Genomic DNA, 20,643 nt, shown 5'->3' with positions numbered 1-20,643 from the left:
GCTGGAGCTGGACACAATCCCCAGCAAGGACACACAGGACAGAAGCTGAAGGAGGGCAGGGCTGGATGGAGATTGGGCAGGAATTGTTCCCTGGGAGGGTGGGGAGGCCCTGGCTCAGGGTGCCCAGAGCAGCTGTGGCTGCCCCTGGATCCCTGGAAGTGTCCACGGCCAGGTTGGACATTGGGGCTTGGAGCAGCCTGGGACAGTGGGAGGTGTCCCTGCCCATGGCAAAGGGTTGCACCGGGTGGGGTTTTGGGTCCCTTCCTACCCAAGTTCTCCTGGGATTTTGTGAATTCACGTCCATCTCCATCCCAGACCCTGCCTCTGCCCGTAGCTGCTCCATCTCTGCTTCCATGCATGAATTTCCCTTCATTCACCCACAATTAGCACCTAATTCAGCAAATCCCATCCAAATGACACATCCCTGGGGAAAGTACCACTTCAGGGGTATCACAGTGAATTGGACAGAGATGTTTGGGGAAGTATCTCAGGAATTAGAGTTTAAAACAAAAACTATTAAAATTAGAAATGCACATCCCTGCTGCCTGTGACGTAAGAACAGAGTGAAACCCATCACATTTTCCTGCCTCTGAGGGCAGGATTCTTTCCTGCACTACCTGGTGTCCCAGGAGTTTCAGACTTGAAAATTCACGTTATTGTATCAATGACACCGTAAACCTCCTCCCCAGCCTTTTGAGGAATCTGGGCCTGGCCTTGTGCAGTGAGAGACTCCAGCACAGCGTAAGGGCATGGTCAGAAAGGCTGGAGGGATGAGAGGCCACATTAAATCTATTCTTCACCGTAATACTAGTGCTAATAATTCTTATTATTACACATTCAGTAGCACTAGAACTAGTTGTGCCAGGAACACATCACAATCCATAAATCTTTGGTGATGCTGCCCCAAACATTCACATCTGGTGTCTCCAAAATATCGTCCCCAACAATGCTTTGGTGAGGGGATGATCCCACCCTTCCTTAAGCAAAGGGAGAGCTGCACCCAGCCCAGGATCTGCCCTCACGGCTGAAGACAGGAGACAGAGGTTTTTGAAAAAAAAAATTCTTTATTGGAACTCATCTGAACATCAGATATACCTGGTGTTGGTTAGCAAGAACCGTTTGTACATTTGATATTGATGGTGCCAAAAACCCAAACAGCGACTGACTGGAGGAGATGGAAATTAAAAATAATAAAATAAAATAAAAGGTCGGAGAGGTCAAGATGTGAACAGAAAGGGGAAAAAATCAGCCAGTCTAAAAGTCAGCGTGAAGGCAAAATATTTCCTGATAAAACAGAATCCTTTTACAAAATATAAATTTTGTAAGAAAAACGTGGAGAGGGAAATAGAGACAGAGAGGAAAGGAAAAATAAAGATGAGCAGGACAGAGATGCAGAAGCTTACACTGCCCAAATGGCGTTAAAACTTACTGGAAACCTCACCAGAAAATGGAGCATGCTGGAATACACCGTGCTCCCGCCCCAGGACTTTGGGAGCGAGGAGGAAGCTCCCACTGGGCTGTTCCAGAGGGCCAGGCTGTCCCACCTCGCGTGGGGAACCAGAGCTCAGCGCGGCTGCAGCAGAGGCACAGCGGGAGTCGGCTCCGCCGGTCACCTGCTCCTCCTACCAGCGCAGGTGGGGAGGGAGGAAACATTGAAAATCTAAGTCTATCTGCAAACAAGAGCATGCAAGTCAGGCTCCAGGGAAACCTGCGCCGTTCCCTTCGCCGAGAGCGGCCGGACGGGGCCGGGGCTGCTCCGGCCCGCAGGAAAATCATCGTGGAGCTGCTTTCGAGGGGGTCGGAGGCCTTGAGGGTGGAAAATAAACCAGCAGTCTGTACATTTTGGGTTTGTTTGGTTCAGTACAAATGGAATCGAGTTGGCTGCTTGGACACCGCCAGCACGTCTCCGATTTCAGGGCGGAGGAGATGAAACAAACTGGTTTTGGGCACCTACTGGTAACAAAACGCTGTCCCTGCTGAACTCTGCCGTCCCTCAGGAAGTGGAAAGCACATGTTTAGGTAGTGTAAGCCTTTTTCCTTTTATTTAGAATACCCTCTTTGTTTAAACAATATTCCCCCCCCAGATACAAAGTTCGGCCAGTAAAGATTACATGGAAACTGGAACACGCATCGTCTGGAATACAAGATGCACCGGATGAGGAAGTTTAAAAACTTTCCGAGCGAAAAGTAGAACAAAGAAGAAAAAAAAAAGTCTCCTAACATTTTCCCAAAGGTTTCACTCTCCTGTCACACACACTCTCCAAATGACAGCTAGCAAATTCAACTCTGCAAAGAGAAAACAGAGACACGTCACTCGACAGGAGAGGGAAGGAGGCTCAGGGACATGAAGCACGGCGGGGCCTGGCAGCGGCTCCGGAGCTCTGCGGCCCCCAGGGAGGCCCCACTCACCTATGTCAACTTCTTGGCTTTGTTGTAGAGCGAATCCACTACTTTGCTCATGTTCTGAATCGTCTCGAGGGCAGCCTCGTAAGTTTTGTCTACAGGGGGTTCGTCGAAGATGATCAGGACACCCTCGCCCTGGTCAAGGATTCCTGTGGGCACAAGCTGCTGTGAGCACTGGGATGCTCAATGGATCACAGCTCCCAGATAGAAGGAATTTCGGGATCAACCCCAGAAACACCCAGCCAGCTGTGCAGGGTTTGGGAAGGGCCCATGTGTTGGGCTGGACTGACTGATTTTGGTCAGGACTGCTTTAGCATTCCCAGAAAAAAATACATCCCAGAGAACAGCCTGAGAAGCCATCCAGGAGATGAGCATTCCTGCCCATCCCCTACCATCTCCCCGCCTCCTCAGGCCCTGTGCCCAGCAGGATGGCTCAGCACAGCTGGTTCATCCTGCAGCTGTGCCCAGGTGGGCTCCGTCCCCGCACAGCGCCCTGTGCCCAACGTGCTGCTCCCAGGCCTTCCCCTGGCTCAGCCACACCCAGGCACAACAGAACCAAGAGCACAGCTGGTTCCTGGAGCAGCTATTGGGGCAGCAGCTGCTGTGGGGCCACCCAAGCCACAGCACCCCACTGGGCCATGGGGCGCCCCACAGAATGCTCCAGACACAAACAGCTGGGAAAGGTGACCACACCTCTGGTCAGCTCCAAGAGGGAGAGCCCAGCCTGGCCAGCCAGCCCACCTGGGGGTCCCACACTGTCCCTGGATGCTGTCACAGCAAGAGGGACCCAACAGCATTTCTGAAACTAACCCTTGGGTTAAGGAAGGTGGATGGAGCAGCAGGAAGAGACTTCCTGACTGTCACTCCTGACTGTCACCTGTGATACAGCAGCAGGAACAGTATTCCTGACTGTCACTCCTGACTGTCACCTGTGATACAGCAGCAGGAACAGCATTCCTGACTGTCACTCCTGACTGGCACCTCCAATGGAGCAGCAGGAACAGCATTCCTGACTGTCACTCCTGACTGTCACCTGCACACCTGCTGCCTGAGCAGGACCGCCAGGTTCACAGGAGGGAGTCCAGCCACAGCTCGTGCAAACATGGGGCAGAGCTGAGGGATGCAGAGACTCACCATGAAACTTCTTGTCCAAGATCATCTGTGACAGTTTCCTTTCTACCTCAGCCTGAAATTGAAGCAGAGAAATTAAAAGTCTCCCAGAACACAAAAACACGTGAATTTTACTGCTGCACACTCGACAGCCCTGGTGGGACATGAGCACTGCTCAACAGCAGCTCCTCCTCCCTGAACGTGGCTTGGGCACCACCACCTGCTTGAGATGCCTCAGGAAATTAGGGAGCAGCTGTTAATGAGGGAGCACCAGCATGTCCCTTGTCCCACAGGTGACACTGTATCTGTCACTTCACACAGGCTTTACCTGCGGGGGTTCTGGAACTTTCTACCTCAATTCAGCAAAGATTTAGACAAGAGCTGGCCAAATTTTATTTAATCCATGCAGGACCCAGTTGAGCTCCTGCCCAGCACCAGAAAGGCCCACAGGAGGCACCTCCTCTCTGGGCAGAGAGGGCACAGAGCAGCTTTCACTCTGAATATTACGGATGTTTCAACACCACGAGCTAGTCTGGGAACAGACTGTGTGCCAGCGGAGGTTTAGGTTGGGTATCAGGGAAAATTTCTTCATGGAAAGGGTTGTCCAGCCCAGGGCAGAGGTGAAATCAGCAGATTGAACAGATGTGTGGATGTGGCACTTGGGGACATGAGTGGTTTTGGCAGCGCTGGGGGAATATTTGGACTCAATGATCTCAGAGGCCTTTTCCAATCTGAATGATTCGGTGATTCTGTGACCACAAAGGCTGAGCTCAGCTCACTTCCCACCTCTGGCCTTAATGCCAGTACAAGACAACAGCACTCTGGGGTGCAACTGGCTGGGATTACAGCGGATTTTCCCCAAACTGAATCTGTCTGGGATTATCTGTAACACGCAGTTACTGCAACAGTGAGTGTGACAGACACATCCCTAATGACACTGCAGGGTGATTAGCTGGATCCTGGATCTTAAGGGTCTAAGTAAGGTTCCCCTGGGAACACTCAGGGGATTAAACACAGGGCACGGGGGAAGATTGAGCTGGTCACAACAGAGGAGAGGAAAATCTGCCTCCAATAAAAAGTAAGAGCCAAGACAGGGAGTAAAACCCATGGGAGGGAAGGGGACAGCACAGCAAAGTCTGGAGCACAGGAAACCTTGATGCCTCCCAGGAGCTGCCTGTGTCAGAGTTTAGTTCCCAAAGGCGAGATTCACCTGGAAATGCTATGGATCTCATCTGTCACCCTTCATGTTCAGTTCCCAGTGACAAATGCCATTTAACCACAACTCCTCTGCCCTCTGAACACATGGCACTGATTTCTGGTGAGGTTCTTACCTTTGAGAGCTTGATGAGGCTGGATATGTGTTCAATCTATAAGAAAGACCAACATTTAGGTAAATCTTTAGCTGCACTTTGGACATACAACACACAGGTTTAGGGCTCTTCCATGGAACTGCTCAAGGAGCTGGAAATGCTCTGGCCTAAAAATCTCCAGTGGCTTTTCTCCATTCTGCAGCTTCAGGTCCTTCAGGTTTCACATCTGATTTTAACTAAGATGGACTGGACCCCTAAAACCATTTCACTCTGAAAGGTGAAATGTTTCTTCTCCAAGACTATGGCACAGCCTTTCCCTGTCAGAGACCTTCAAAGCCAAATGCTGTCACCTTCAGGGTTAAAAGCCAGTCATCTTGCAGGGAGCATAAGAGAAACAGGTGGAAAGGGCAATGACTCTGGAATGTGGTTTTCCAAAGGCCCCCTCAGCCTCCTCCTTTTAATTTTAACCCTGAGCTCTCCAAGGGCAGAACAGCTCAGAGGAAGAAATGTCCCATATGGGAACAATCCCCTCACCCCCAGCAGCAGGGACAGAGGGACCAGCCCATCCAGGTGCTGCTGGAAACATTTACCTGTACTCTGGAGAAGGGTTCGATGACTCTGATCAGGTTCTGTTCCAATAAATTATCATAGAGCTTGGCCAAGTGAGTGTTTATGATGGGGTCGTCCCTGAGCTCCACCTTGTAGTCTGTCAGAGCCTGTGGGGACACAGCAGGAGGAAATAATTCCACTAGCAACAGCTCCTCAAGGTCCTCTGAGGATGAGATCCGCTCCCCCCGCCCAGCCAAGTACCATGGCTAATCCAATCCCTAACTTAGCTAAAAGCCAGCAGGTCACGACAGCCCAGCAGCCTTTCCAACATCTTTTATCTTTACCCTGCAGGAGCTCAGCGAACCCTAGGCAGCAGAGCACAACAGGATTGGATCCTGACATGGGAATCCTCTCCCTGAGCTCTGCAGAATTCCTGCTGAAACCAGGAAACATTTTAGGAAGATACACATCCCAGTACATAGCACCTAAAAGAAAACTGCTTCTGAGTTGGCTGTCCAAAGGAAAAAAAAAAATTTGGAAAAAAACTGGGTTCAAGCAAGTTTACTCCCCACGCACTGAAAACGCAACCGGTTTTGGGGGGTTTCTCTTGATGCACTGTTGCTTTCTATCAATGTTTCCATGGTTTCCTGCTGTGGGATGTAACAGCTCCTACAGCTTTCCAAACCTGGCATTTCTGACTGGTTTTTGCCCAGCCAGGCCCCATCTTTTCTGTCCCTGACTCACCTTTTCAAAATCTGCCAGCGACCGGTTCTTGCTGGCCTGTGCCACACATTTTAGTGCTTCTGTCTGTGGGGAAAGAGAACCAAAGGAGGTTATTTTTTTCTGGATTCTCCTCTGAGGGTGAATATGCCAACTGTGCAGTACCCTGGGAACGTGCTTAAACAGCAAACCAGGAATGTTCTTTGTCACTGCCACAGGCAGAGGGAGAGCAGCTGCTGAGGGGAGAACAAGCCGGGCAGCTGCAGGACATGACCTGAAACATCTCGAGAGGGACAGAGCACCCAGGTCTGACAGCACCAGCTGCAGGCTGGGAGTGAGTTTGATGCTGTTTTTAAGGGAAGGGCACATTTTGGCACTTGCTTAATGAATGTGGCCATTCTGGGCCCTCCAGCTGAGTCTCTCCCCTTCAGTTTGGCCACTTCTCTGCTGAACGACAGGCAGCAGCTCCTATGGATACCCCACCATGGACAGCAACAGGGATGAGTCTCCTCTACCCCATAACTGAAATGAAGCAAAAGCCACATCCCCAAAGCGCATTTACAGCAACAGTGGTAATCCCAGCAGGGAATAGCAGAACAGAGCCCAAGGGGGGGGACAGGACAAGGATAGCCCAGTGCCTCTGGTGCACAAGGCCCAGGCTTCTGCTGCCCCCTCTTCTGGGACTGTCCCAGGCAGAGCCAGGAGCTGGACTTGATCCTTGTGGTCCTTTCCAACTTGGGATACTCTGGGATTGCCCCAGGGGTGCTCTCTCCATGCTCCCCAGTGGCTGGCTGTGGGAATTGCTGGTCAGGGGTTCAACAGCCTGGAACCCCTGCTCTGGAGAAGAGCCTCCAGCTGCCACTCAGGGCAAAGGGATGAGGCAGGATTGGGGCTGCCCTTCCTGATCCAGGAGGGATATCCCCACATCAGACCTTTCCACACACATTTGGTCACTGAGCTCTGCTAATTCCCAATCCCCCGTGGGCAGGGCAGCAGCAGCTCCTGCGTCACAGCAAAGCCCAGGCTGAGCCCCTGCCTGAGGGCAGCAGGATCCCAGCCTGGCCCAGCCCCTGGCACACCAGGAGTGTGGCCCTGCACCTTCTACAGGCAACCCTGGATTTAATTTGGGGGTGGCATTCCCAGCCTGGCATGTTCACATGTCAGAATAAGCAGTGGATTTAACACCCCCCTGACTGCCTGGCTCCCACCTCGCAGCCTTCCAGATCTCCACCTGCTCAGCTGCACTGCCAGGAATGGATTCTCAGGACTGGCTACAATGAAGTAAAAACAGTAACTGCGATTTAAACACTGCAGCAGCTGGTGAGAGTAGGGACACAGGACCTGATGGCATCAGGGAGTTTGTAGCTGAAGAAAAGCAGGAAGGAGAAAAACAGAAAATGAAGCGAGCAGCCCAAATTCTCTGGTTGTGAAAATCACTGTAAACCCTTTGAAGGCAACTGACTTCTGGCAATGACTCATGGTAATTTAGTCAGTTCTGGATCTTGTTCAGGACACTCAGGAGTGATGGGTATTTTGGTACGAAAAGAGCAAAGTGTTTGACAAAAAGAATAAGCCAGCATCGAGAAAAGTAAGAGAAAGATAGGAAAGGCTTAAGTTTCTGTACCTGTCTTCCTGCATACCGCAGAGCAAGCTTCCCACTCACTAATGCTTGCACATCTTCAGGGCTGCAGACAGAGGGAAGGGAGCAGAGCATTTATAAAGGAACATGGTCAACTTAAACCCCAGAGCACCTCAAAAATCCCCAATTGACAGCCAAATACTACAACCCAAATACCACCACACAGGAGCATCGATCAGGTGATAGAGACACTCCCTGAGCCCATTAGTTCAGTCCCATGAACAAAAAGCCCTTCCCCTGGAAATTCAGGCAGTGCTCTTCCCAGAACCATCTGCCACCTACCTGTTGAGCATGATTTTGCACAGCAACATGTATTTCAGAGCAGTGATGGCTTTGGGGTTGTCAATTGAATCATTGCCCTCAAACGCCTCGTAAAAATATGAATAGGCTGTTTTCCAGTCCTTTTCTTCTGCTGCGTGGATAATACCTGGGAGAGGCACAAAGAGGTTCATTCTGAGCAGGACTGGGAGAGGACAGAACAATTTGACTGTTCAGTGCTTTATCCGTAACTTCAGTGAAGGGAACCCTTTACTCCTGTGCCTCCTTGCCTCACCTCCATCAGAAGCCACACCCTCTCTTACGAGGACATTTTTAGACAGACAAGTTTGGGGCACTTCAGGTAAGTGCCTGCAAACTGGGTCAGGAGCAACGTGTAATGGGTCATGAACACAGTGTGAGGCTGGAACTGCAGTGCCTGGGGAGCTCATGGACCCTCCACCACTGGCAGCTTCCAAAAATGGGCTGAAAACACCAGTGTCAGGAACAATGTCATTGCAGCTGATACCACCTGAGGCAGAACTGGCAGTATCTTGAGCCCCCCCCCAAGCACCATTTTCCCTCAGAAAACACAAGTATCAGACAAGTGATGTGCCAGGACGAGTCCTGGGCGTTGTCCTTGTCCTGGAGGCCTCACCTGACTGCATGTCCAGCGCTGCCTGCAGCTTGGGGGGACAGTAGATGGCATTGGCCGTGGTACGTGCCGAGGTTAAGGCTGCTCTTGCTTTTGGCAGATTGCTCAGGGCATGGTAAGTCTTGCTCTCTAGGAGCTGCACTTCCACCAGCAGTGCCTTGTCATCCATCTTCTTCAACTCCCGGAGCAGCTGGGAGCCTGGCAGAGGGCAAGGACAAAACTGTGACCTGCTCTGCATCAGCATCCACACAAACCCAGCCTCTCCAGGGGCCACCCATCCTCCCCCAGCAGTCAGGGCTTTGAGAGAGGGACATGAGGCTCACACACCATGTTCTTCCAAGAAAAAGCCCAGGAGAGAGAATAATGGTGGGACAGTGCTAGTCCACAGCAGGAGGATGAAGCAGTTTTGTGTCAGAGGTGGTGTGTGGGCAGCAGAGTGTCCTGGAGGGGCTGGGCAGTTGGGATGGTCACTCTGGCACCTGTTCCCAGGTGATTTCCCTCTCCCACAGGGAGCTCCAGCAGAACTGCCCCTTCTGCATCACAGAGCATCCTCAAGAAACTCCTGAGAACATGGGATGAGGAAGGAATGATTTTACCACAGGACATCTACAGGTCAGGTTTAGGAGGCAGGAAGGGACAGCCTAAGAAATGCCAAGACAAGCTGCAACATCACGGCCTTGTGAGGACAGAATGAGTCAGTCCTAGAGGAAACTTGTCCCCTTTTTTACCCCCACTGAAGAGGTAACTTAGGGTAAGTAGATATAAAAACCTCCTCCTCCCTTGCTGTGCTCAGGAGCTGATAATCAGAGCTGAAACTGCAGAACTTCTCCCTGGAAACATCCCTGAGAGACTCTGCTTGCACCTCCTCCCCACAGCCATGGACACAACCACCTCCTCAGGCACACAGGAATGCTGTGCACAACACTGACACCCTGGCAGAGCATCAGAGCCTGCCCCAGAAGTACAGACCTTCCCAACTCCCCAGGCTGAACCACCACCAGCCAAGGGATTAAATTAATTGAGCACAGTTTTGGAGTGTGGCCTCTGATCAGTTTAAACCTGAGTTCATTACCTATTCCTGTGCAAACTAGTTCTAATTCCATACTGAATTCCATGAACCATGAACTCAGCATTCTGATGAGATACACGTCACCCAGGTGACTCTGGACACGACACAGGCTCGTGCTACCACACAGGTTAAGAAGTTCTGGGTCCCAGGTGAGCAGCTCAGGCTGTGTCCATGCAATTGCCCCTCAGTCCTGGCAGAGTAGGTTGTGCAAACACTCCTCAGACAGCTTCAACCTCACAGCTTAAACTCACTGACAACTTAAACCTCACTTAAAGCTTAAATCTCAATTACAGCTTAAGCCTCACTTACAGCACAGCAGTCACTTACAAAATGAGCATTTAAAAGCACCAGGGGAGCTGTAAGAGGTCCTGCTTTACTCTGCTTTGGGGCAGAGCAGGAGTTCACTAGCTCATTACCATCCCTCAGGTGGTGCAGGGGCAAATTCTTAAAGCCTCCATAAGGCCTTGGCTAATGGCACCCACCGAGGTTTTGCCATTTCCTGATTTTACTGGGGCTGTGTCTGAGCAAATTGGAAAAAAGCTGCTTTTTCCCTTCAGCCTCTGTGGCCACAGCAGAGTGTTCCAGCACGTTCCAGCAGGAGCCAAACCTGTGGCCTTCAGCTGGATACAGCTCCCAAAATTATCTGCACTGAACAAATCACAGAATCCCAGAGTGGCTGGGGTTGGAAAAGGCCTTAAAGCTCATCTCATCCCACTCTCAAATGGGCAGGGACACCCCTCAGTTGCTCCAAGGCCCATCCAAACTGGCCTTAGGCCCAGGTGAGATGGGTAAGGATGGTGAAACAGCGAGAACAAAGACACCTCTAAGAGCTTAAATCATCCAGCTACAGTAAAAGGGGGCAGAACTGGACGAGCACTGAGAAATTAAGACCCAAATCCTGCAAAACTCCTCAAGGAACATGACTCAGGCAATGGCTTTCCTTGTCAGGAGCAAATTAAAAGCAAAGATTTACCACCACCTAGTGGGAGCCTCACCTAGCTGCAGAGCTTCTTGGTACCTCTTGGTGTCGAAGTAGAGAGAGACCAGCCTTGCCTGGAGAACAGAAAAGGGAACTGCCGTGAGGAAAGCCAGAACAGATTTGTTTTGTAAAATGAAGCTTTCCATTCTTCTCTGCACAGACTTCACTATATTCATCTGTATTTGTCACATTGTGTGGTCCAGTTGTGCAAGGCCTATTGCACAAAGAGCAAAACCCTGCATTTTTAAGGAGAATTTCAGTGTAATCGATGCCCTCCCCTGGCACATGGAAAGCTCTGATCGGCACACAAGTGCTCTACTTTTACAGGTACTAAATGTGACAACGGGATGATGATGCTCCACATGTTTGGGATCTGAGACCTACCTCCAGAGCCTGGCGTAGGAAAGTCCTCTTCTCTGATTTGGCCCATTCAATACACTCTAAACACAGGTCAACCTTAAAGGGAGCAGAAAGAAATCAGTCAATTCTAGATGTTTTGTCAGTGCCCACTCCAAATGCCTCCCAACGACACCAGAGGTGTCAGATGGAGGCATTTGGGGTAGGCATTAATGCTTTCCCAGAGTTTAAACCCACAGTCATGGTGGATTTTCAATAAAGAAAAATAAATTTCATGTGCTTTAGGGCCTAGATAGATCATGTAATCTGTATAAAGCAGCAGAGGTGCTGGGCTCTGCTTTGGGGGCCTCATCTATCATTTCAAAGCACAGCAAAGAAACTCAGAATCTTCCCATATTTTTCAGGCTCAGACTTTCCTGATTGATAAAGCACAACTGCTTCATCTCAATTAGATATTATTGTATCTTGTCTGACCAATAATACACAGTAAGTCATCCTGTGATGCCAGGTTCAGGAATGCCTCTTCCCAAAACCTCTGGATTGCAGCTTAACACTGCAAGCCTTGTCAGCTCCTTCTCACTGCTGATTAAACGCGAACATTTTATGAAAAGCCATCATGAAGTTTCAATTTATTACAGGATGATAGCTGGAGCATTAGGAGCTGGAGAAATCTCCAATTTCACTGCTTTACTGCGCTCCTGGGAGCATTCTGGATGGGAGTTACCCCGAGGAAGCAGACAATCCTCAGAACATTTCGGAAGGATTTAAGATTGCTGCATCAAAGACCTCACAGGTTGATGTCATCCTTCCTTAAGGTTGTGGGTTTAGCTTCAGAATATGCTCTAAAGTGACTATTTTGACTGACTTTTTATTATTTCCATCACTGTTACTCCAACCAGTTCCTCCTTTGCAACTGCACCCGAATGCAGTTTACACCAAATTACCTTGAGAAAAGCCTGCAGCTGCTCATCTCCTCCTGACACTTTTAGGAGTTCTCCCTTCTCACCTGCACATCCCACCCCTCTGACCTCGTCTGCTAAAGAAAGGGGGAAAACATTCTGTCACCATTCATTACCCACAAGCCACAAGGAGTGAACAGCAAACATTGGCTGGACTACCTGTACTAGAGGATGACAGTTCTAATTTGGCTAATTTTGTGCTAATTTGGCTAATGAGAACGTCACCTGCCCCTCAGCACGGCAGAACCTCTCCAGCCTGCAATCTGCCAATCTCTGAGTGCAGGTTTCATGTGGCTTTTGTCCCTAACCTGCTGCTCAGACTCTTCCTGTGCCAGCACAACCCTCTGCAGGGCAGCACAGCCTGGAAGCACTCCCAAGGTGCTCCTGTCCTTATCCCACTCCCAAAAAACCAACAATTGAGGGAAAAAAAAACCCAAAAAACTAAGACAAACGTATCCTATGGAGCTGATGAGAATGGGCGCTATCTTAGACTGTCTCTGGTTTCCTGGTGGGGGAGCTCACCCACTGAAGCAGTTGACACCTGGTAGCTGCAAAACCCTTTCCACTCCCACTTCAGGAGTAACTTTTGTGTCTCTGCGCAGTAAAACACCCATCACAGGTGTGGCCATGTGCAATCCTGACCAGCCCCCAGCAGTAGCTCCTCCAGTTCTGTGCCATCCCACACCATCCCCACCATTCCTCCTCCAAGCTCCCTGGGAACACATCCCCAACAGTGACCACACTACAAAATACTCCCAATGCTGCACCTACAATCACTGAGACTGGAAAAAACCCTCTAGGATCATGGAGTCCAACCATTCCCCCAGCACTGTAAGGCTACCATTGACCCATGCCCCCAAGTGCCACATCCACACAGCTTTTAAATCCTTCCAGGGACAAGGACTCCACCACTGCCCTGGGCAGCTGTGCCAGGGCTGGACAACCTACTCAGTAAAGGGATTTTCCCTAATATCCAACCTAAACCTCCCCTGGCACAATTCGAGGAAGCAACATGAATCTAAGAGAAATGTCCACGGTGGGAGTCGCTCCTAACCTGCAGCAGGGAGAGGCTTGCAGAAAAACATGCTTATGAATTCAATCATCTGATGTTTTATTTATAAAACACATCCAAATGCATTAAAAGTCTGCTTCCTGACATGAATAATTCTTCAGTGAGAAGCAAACTAGGTCAGATAATGGTGTTGCAGACTTTTGAGGAACTGCAGCCTCACCTCCTGTCCTGTGGCTGCCTCCATGTCCAGGAAGAGGTCGAGCAGGGACCGCACCAGGCGCGCGGCCTTGGCTTTGCTGATGGAGTTCAGGAAGGGCCGGACGTACTTCAGGAGTCCTCCCAGCTCTGCAAAAACCCCAAAACATGAAACACAACCCGCCCAGGCAAGAGCTGCACCGACTGGAGCAGCCACACATCGCGTGTACCAGCAGGGCACGTCACACCAAACATTTCCCAGGTGGATTTTCAGCACCATCCACGGAACAGAGCAACAAATGTCACCTGCAGGGCAGCCCTGCAGCAAACACGGGACCGCACAGGGGACTGGGGGCTCCAGCCTCACCACAGCACTGCCCGTCACTGCAGCTCCCCAGGTACCATCAGCTGTAGCTGCCTCAGGCATATTTTAAAATATAAGGGTCTGGTAAATGGTTTGAGATTTTTCTGTTAAATGAGGGATGGAGTTCATCATTTAGGTGTGTTTTTATTTGCTCAGTTTCATGCTTTAATCTGCCCCACCTAGCCAAGCCCAGGATGTTGGATCCACCTTGTGCTCCCCTACATACTCCTTAACACTCCAACTTCACCATTACCAGACCAGCTCTGACCTCACTTAACTACATTTCTCCTTCTAAGTCTCCTCATTAATTCACAGTTACTAAACCTGTCTTTACAAGAGGTAGAAACACTGCAGTGTCATTCCCAGGGAGCAGAGGAATGTGGCAGCCACAGCACAGCAGCTCCAGTGCTCAGAGCCACTCAGGAATGTTGGACGTGCTGGAACTGCAGAGCACAAGTGAAAAGTCTCCTACAACAAACACCACGTGGTTTTGGGGAGGTCCCGGCCAGGGCTGCTCCCAGTTTGGGAAGATGATCCTGCAGAGGGGCAGGGTTCAGTGCTGACTCATCAGCACCGGGGCTGCACACTGAAATCACAGCTCTCTGCCCCAGATTTCCAAGTCTCACCCAAATATCAGGTGGCTCTCACACTACTGTGTTTACAAGATTCCACAGAAAAGAAGAATCAAAACAAAGCTGGTAATGAGTAATTCAGAAATCTTCTACACCAAACTGGTACCGAATCAAAACTAAAATAAGAGATTAGTTTAATGTTATTTCAATTAGTATATGGAGGAGTATCAGGAGAATTTCAGTTTGGAAGGATTCCAATAAAAACAAATGTAAACAAGGCTTCTTCTGTATTTCATTTAGCAGCAATGCTAAAGAATGCTAATGCTAATTGTTAAAACAACATCTTATTAATATCTCAAAATTTTTCTTCCTGTTTTTGACTTTTTTAACCTATTTACTTTAAGTTTAATCTAGCCTGATACACCTCATTTATCACACTCTTAACATGTGGAACTCACTTTTTTCTTAACACTCATAGTGATCACAGAATCCCAGGATGGTTTGGGTTTGAAGGGACCTTAAAGCCCACTCAGTGCCACTCCTGCCATGGCAGGAACACCTTCCACTGCCCCAGGGTGCTCCAAACGCTGTCCAACCTGGCCTTGGGCCCTTCCAGGGATCCAGGGGCAGCCACAGCTGCTCTGGGCACCCTGTGCCAGGGCCTGCCCACCCTCCCAGGGAACAATTCCTGCCCAATCTCCCATCCAGCCCAGCCCTCTGGCAGTGGGAAGCCATTCCCTGTGTCCTGTCCCTCCAGGCCCTTCTCCAAGTCCCTCTCCAGCTCCTGGAGCTCCTCAAGGCACTGGAAGGTTTCCAAACATCTCAAAGTGCAGATTTAGAACAAACAGAACTTATCTCAAGTGTGATCCTCAGCTTTATTTCCCAAACTGCAGTGCAGGAGATCCCAACCCCAGCAAAGCACAGATCCTGACCCCAGCAGAACACCTGGACTCAGTACAAGAATACCACAGGATGCTCTGACTGCCACACCTGCTTGCACAAAAGTTTGGTTTTCTCTCTGTCAGAGCATAAACAGGCAGCTTTTTCTACACTTAAGGTGCAACTACTTTAACATTTCAGACTGCAAACTGCAAGCTGACAGTCTTTACTCCACAAGGAATCTGCTGCTCCATGACTCTTCCCACACCATCCTGTTCTGGGGGCCATTTAATCTCCAGTACAACTCCTGGATGCAGATCCCAATCATTTTAATCCAAGGCAAATGCTTTGGTTTCACACACAGCAACAGATAAGCACAGACAATCCAACACATCAGTTCTGCACAGAACTCCTCCCCAGCATCTCAGTGGGAGCTGGGAAAGGTGAGCTCTGGATCTGTCTTATTGAGGCTCTCCAAGATCCATCAGCTCTCAAGCACTACCAGGAACCTTCCCCCTGTGCATCCCTGTGCTCCACCAGCTCCTCAGGACCAATGGAATCAGTGCCCAACACACTCTTTCCCACAGGAACTTCAGAACAAAGAAGGAAAGCTTCAGTGGAACACACTGCACTGTTTATCATCCCACTGATGTGCTCCAGAGCAGCCCCAGAACTCCCCAGAAAGCGGATCCCAAGCCGACAGCTGGAATGCAGCTGTGCATTCTGCAAACTCCACATTCAGCCAAGCAGGCTCAAAGTTCCCACAGAAATTTCTCTCTCCTACCAACGTAACCATCAACTATTTTTAGGATTTTATTTTTCTAAAGAAAATGCAATGCCTGGTAAAGGGGTGGGATTGACAGTTCTGCAGGAGTGATGAGCAGCAGCTCTGGAAAATGAATCCTGCAGCTCATCCTCAGGGAAGTGCTTCCACCAGCTAACACTCCACAGATCCAAATTCCTGATCTAAGTTATCCCAACCCTATAGTTCTGTGAAATGCTATAAAAACCTGAAACTGTCATAAAGAAAACTAATCCATCTACAAGTTTATCTGCTTGATAAAGATCAAGGATTTAAGGGGTCACTTGTATTATTGTTATTTTTGTAAATAAAGACTGCAGTTCAGTAGTCACAGAATCACAGAACAGTTTGGTTGGAAAGAACCTTAAAAGTCCATCCAGTGCCACCCCTGCCATGGGCCGGGACACCTTCCACTATCCCAGGTGGCCCCAAGCCCCGTCCAACCTGGCCTTGGGCCCTTCCAGGGATCCAGGGGCAGCCACAGCTGCTCTGGGCACCCTGTGCCAGGGCCTGCCCACCCTCCCAGGAAACAATTCCTTCCCAATATCCACTTCCAGGGACAGTGCAGTCACCACCTCTTTGGGCACTGGAACCCCTCAAACCTGTGCAAGAAGTTCCACTGGCTAAAACCAAACCAAGCCACAGGATGAAATCCCAGTGTCTGCCCAGCACTGGGGGCTCTGAGAGCAGCTGTACCTGGTGATGGTGCTGCTGCCCCTGACTTGTCACTCCTACCCAGAAAGCTGACAGGAGGAGAAGGGACAGAGCCCTTTCCATAGTTCCAGCACCACCTTAAGCCAGGGTACCCTTTCCTCCATCCCCCCGATCCACAGCTCCAGAAAACACCTCCAGATCCTGCTGATCTCCCTCTGGGCTGCACACACACACACACACACACACACCTGGCTTCTGAATGGCACTAAGTCCATTTTCCTCCATCCAGAACACACTCACTCTGCAGTTCAGTGGTACCTTTAATAGACCACAAACACATTCCATGTTTACCCCCTCACAACCCTGAGTTCGATGAGTTAACAGTGTTATTTTCAATTCCTCAGCCTTCCCCTTGACAGAAAATAACTTCATCAATTACCAACCTCTGGGAAAACCCTGGAACTCTTTATCCTTGTGCCAAACTTCAGCTTAAACTCAACACTGCCCCGAGCTCTGCAGAGGTGAGGAGGCCACAAGAAATCTGCCCTCAGTTCTGCTCACCAGCAGCACATCCACACTGACCTGAAGAGACTCAGATTTCCCCCTTTTTACCCAAACACACACGCCTCCCCTGCTGCAGGACCCAGCCACGTTTGGTGACCTCCAGTGAGCAAACACCAGGGTGCAAAGGGCACTGGCACAGCAGAGACACCCACACTGGGCTCCCTGACCTTAGCCAGGAAATGGGCACTTGCACAGCAGCTTCCTCTGTCCTGCAGGAGCAGTTGAATCCTGTGCTGGAAGGGTTTGTTTCTTCCCAGGGACCCTAAAAACAGCCCCCAGCAGGAATGAGGGGTGGACACTGACAAGAACAGCACGCTCTCAGGACCACTCACCCACTGTTCCCAGCCCTGTCCAGCTGCAACCCACAGAGGGAGCAGGGGCTGGAACGCTCATTCCAGCACGTGTGATGTGGGCACAGCAGTGAAACTGAGTTTGCCAAGCCCAGTGGGACACCAAGGGACATTTCACAACAGATACAAACTGTGACTTGGACCCGTGGCTAAGCCCTCACAGAGCTGTCCATGAGCTACTCGAAAATCAGGCCTGGTGTCCCACTGCTTCCAGTGGGATTGAACCTTCTACTGGGTGCCCTCCCCACCCCGTGCCACACTTGCAAGTAAACATTTTCCACCGCCCAGGGCTGCACCCAACCACAGAACACTCTGTGTCCTGAAATGCTCCACGGGAAAGGCACAGCACAGCCCTAAACTGCTGAGTGCAAAACAACCAACTGCTGCCTTGAGCTCTCCAGGAAACAGGAGACAAGAACAGACTCAAAATCATCACTGAACACAGAACTTGACTCCATCCCTGTCCCCTCACACACTCACAATAGAGAGACTGTCCCATGCAGAGCTGGGTAGGGGCTGCTGATGTAATGACCCAGCAGATAAATCAATTGATTGTGAGAGGAGCTGCTGGTGAGAAATTGTTTTATGGGACAGACTTCCCCATTTGAAACCAACCAGGAGACACCTGTCATGTCAAACATAACAACTTAGCAAAACTTTAGTCACTCATACTGAAACAGCCCCACATCAAAGGGCCACAGACTGAACTGTGCATTGTTTGGAACACTGGGCCAAGCAACACCAGATTAATATTCATTTTCTTTATTTGGTTTTTAGTTTCTGTCTTGTCTCTGAGAGAACATTTCCTGCCAAACGCTGTTTTTCCAGCTACCCCACTAAATAAGGAGACTAAATCTATTGGCTGCAGGATCTCCTGCCTGTTACCTCAGTTCCTGATTTCAGGCTCACCTTCTGCCTGCCCAGTCTTGGCCAGCAGTGACCCCAGCTCCAGGATGCTCTGCTCTTTGACTTGCACCGCCTCCTCATCATTTTCCTGGACATCACGTTTCACTAGGAAGAAAAAGAGCAGGAAAGTTGCCTTCAGTGGTGTTTCAGGTGGAAGATCGTCACTGCTGCTCAGCTCCCGAAGAGGGGCCCAAAGCAGGAGCTGCTCCAACAGGCACCAGGGACTCCAGTCTGGCCCAAGAGGTCTGGGAAGTTTAAATCCAGTGCAGGGAACTTTACAGTCCTTTGTCTGTGCTCCACAGGGGCTTCACCAGCCCACACACCCTTCTGCTCACTCCAGCCCCAGGTCTGAACAACCTCAGCTTGTCCAGTTGTGCAAGTGTCACCTACAAACAGCACCACACACCAGACCACACTGGAGCCACAGAACCAAACAAGAGACATTTAATGGCATTTCTGGGGTTGGACACTCCACTCTGGGATTGCTGATGTGGCTGCTTTGTGTATTAAGCTGAGATCCCGTGGACAAAATGCAGCACAAATCAGCAAAGCGAGGTGGGTACATCCCTCCCCACTCTGGTGTCACACCCTCTGCTCCAGGCAGTGACTGTGCTCCGAGGCAGATAAAGGGACAAATGACTGCCAGCAGCACAACGCGAGTGTGCACAGCACCAGTCCCATGAGTTATCCACCACACAGTGCCCTTCCTTCCCTGCTACCACCCTCCAACTTCCACATAAACATAGAAAAAATCCCGGCTCTAGGGAACTGAAACTGGCTCTCATCCCCTACAACTCCCTACCAAAAGCGAGGGAACTTTGCTCTCAAGGAAAAAAGCATCACAGCAACATTGTCCGGGCCACTGCTGATCCTCCCAAGTCACAACAGGGCCCGTGAGTCCCGCCGAGAGCTGCACCGCCCACTGAATAACCGGCAAAACACTGAGGGACGAACAACTCCGAAAGCCCTGACCGCACCTCCGAGGTCTAACAGGCACACTCAGAAAACTTTTCCCGACACAGCAGAGCGACAGCAGGTCAGAGCATCTCCGCAGAGGTCACCACACAGCACAGGAATCAAGACCTTCTGGTTTAAACAGCAGTTTGGAGGGCTGCACGCCCCAGCCGTGACCCTCAGGCCAGGCAGGGTGCCCCGAACGCCCCCAGAGCACCGACACCGCAGCCCAAAGGGGCCGTGCGGGGACACAGAGACGCGGACCCCGAGGGAACTCCGCCAGCGAGGAGCGGAGCTCGGCCGGGGACACCTCCCCGGCTCCGGGAGAGCAGCGCTGGGAGGGCGAGTCAGCAGCGGCGCAATGTCAGCGCTGCGGGAGGAACCACCGCCGCCCGGCCGGCCCGGAGCGCTCCCGGCCCCGGCACGGCCGCGACACCGAACGCCAAACATGCCGCGAACCGCCCCGACCCCCCGCCGGTACCGGCGCCGCCGCGGCCCGCACTCGCCGAGCGGGGATCTGGGGCCGGCAGGTTCGTTCCAGCCGGACGGGGAGGAGCGGCCGGCCCGGCTCCGGGGCTGCTCCGAGGGGCTCCGCGGACACGCACCGGGCACCGGCCCCGCCGCCGGGCTCCCGGAGCGCGGTCCCCGCTCCGCCCCGCCCCGACAGCTCCTGCCGCCCGTGCCCCCGCGCGCGGGGGCCGCTGCCGGTGCCGTCCCGGCGCGGTGCAGCGCCGCGGGGCCGGGCCCAGGCCGCGCTCCCGCCCGGCGCGCACGGTGAGTCAGCAGCGGCGGCGGCGCGGGGCTCCGCGCGACGCGAGCGGCGGCGCGGCGCGGGCGGCGCGGGCGGCGGGCCGGCGCTCACCGATGGAGTGCAGGATGCCGATGGAGGCCTCGCGGTCGGTGGAGAGCAGGGACTGCGCGCGCTGCAGCTCCAGCACCGCCGCCGCCGCCATCTTGCCGCCTCTCCGCCTCGCCGCCAGCACGGAAGCGGCGCCGCGGCCACGCCCCTTCCGCGCGCGCGGCATGCTGGGAACTGCAGTCCCGGCGCGCGGGCGGCGGAAGAGGCGGGGACTGCCGAGGGGCGGGGCTGGGGCGGGGCTGCTGAACGACGCCTGCGCCGATGGCAGGTGAGGCGTGGTCTCAGCTGAGGGCAGGGTGAAGGAAGGGGCGTGGCCTAATAAGATATTTTGGCAGTTGTGTGGGCGTGGCCTAAGGCGGGGGCGTGGACTGGAATATGTGAAAGGGGCGGGGGCTGTGAAGGGGCGGGGTTGTGGGCGGGGTCTGTGCCCGGCACATTGATAGGATTGGGGCGTGGTCTGGCTTGGGGACGTGGCTTTGGCCAGGGGGCGTGGCAGGCAAAGGGCGCGAGGACCATGGGGAGGGGCG

The 20,643-nt window shown here is 51.9% G+C and overlaps 1 protein-coding gene across 1 annotated transcript; it reads right to left on the bottom strand.

Annotated features, from left to right (window-relative positions):
- Positions 1–1,044: 1,044 nt before the first annotated feature.
- Positions 1,045–20,253, bottom strand: PSMD11 (proteasome 26S subunit, non-ATPase 11). Its single transcript, XM_066205121.1, has 14 exons — positions 20,120–20,253; positions 18,307–18,408; positions 13,238–13,362; positions 11,074–11,145; positions 10,706–10,763; positions 8,645–8,839; positions 8,014–8,158; positions 7,717–7,777; positions 6,117–6,179; positions 5,414–5,539; positions 4,845–4,880; positions 3,538–3,589; positions 2,410–2,552; positions 1,045–2,286 (listed from the first exon to the last, which is right to left on the bottom strand). Exons 1-13 carry the CDS (start codon positions 20,208–20,210, stop codon positions 2,410–2,412), a joined length of 1,269 nt encoding a protein of 422 aa, XP_066061218.1. The 5' UTR covers positions 20,211–20,253; the 3' UTR covers positions 1,045–2,286.
- Between the last annotated feature and the right edge of the window lie 390 nt (positions 20,254–20,643).

This window comes from Chamaea fasciata, unplaced genomic scaffold (genome assembly GCF_029207755.1).
Source record: "Chamaea fasciata isolate MVZ Bird 193981 ecotype frontalis unplaced genomic scaffold, bChaFas1.0.hap1 SCAF_27, whole genome shotgun sequence".
Taxonomy (NCBI): domain Eukaryota; kingdom Metazoa; phylum Chordata; class Aves; order Passeriformes; family Sylviidae; genus Chamaea; species Chamaea fasciata.
Note: the sequence above shows the minus strand (reverse complement) of the source record. Positions and strands in the feature narration are given on the sequence as shown.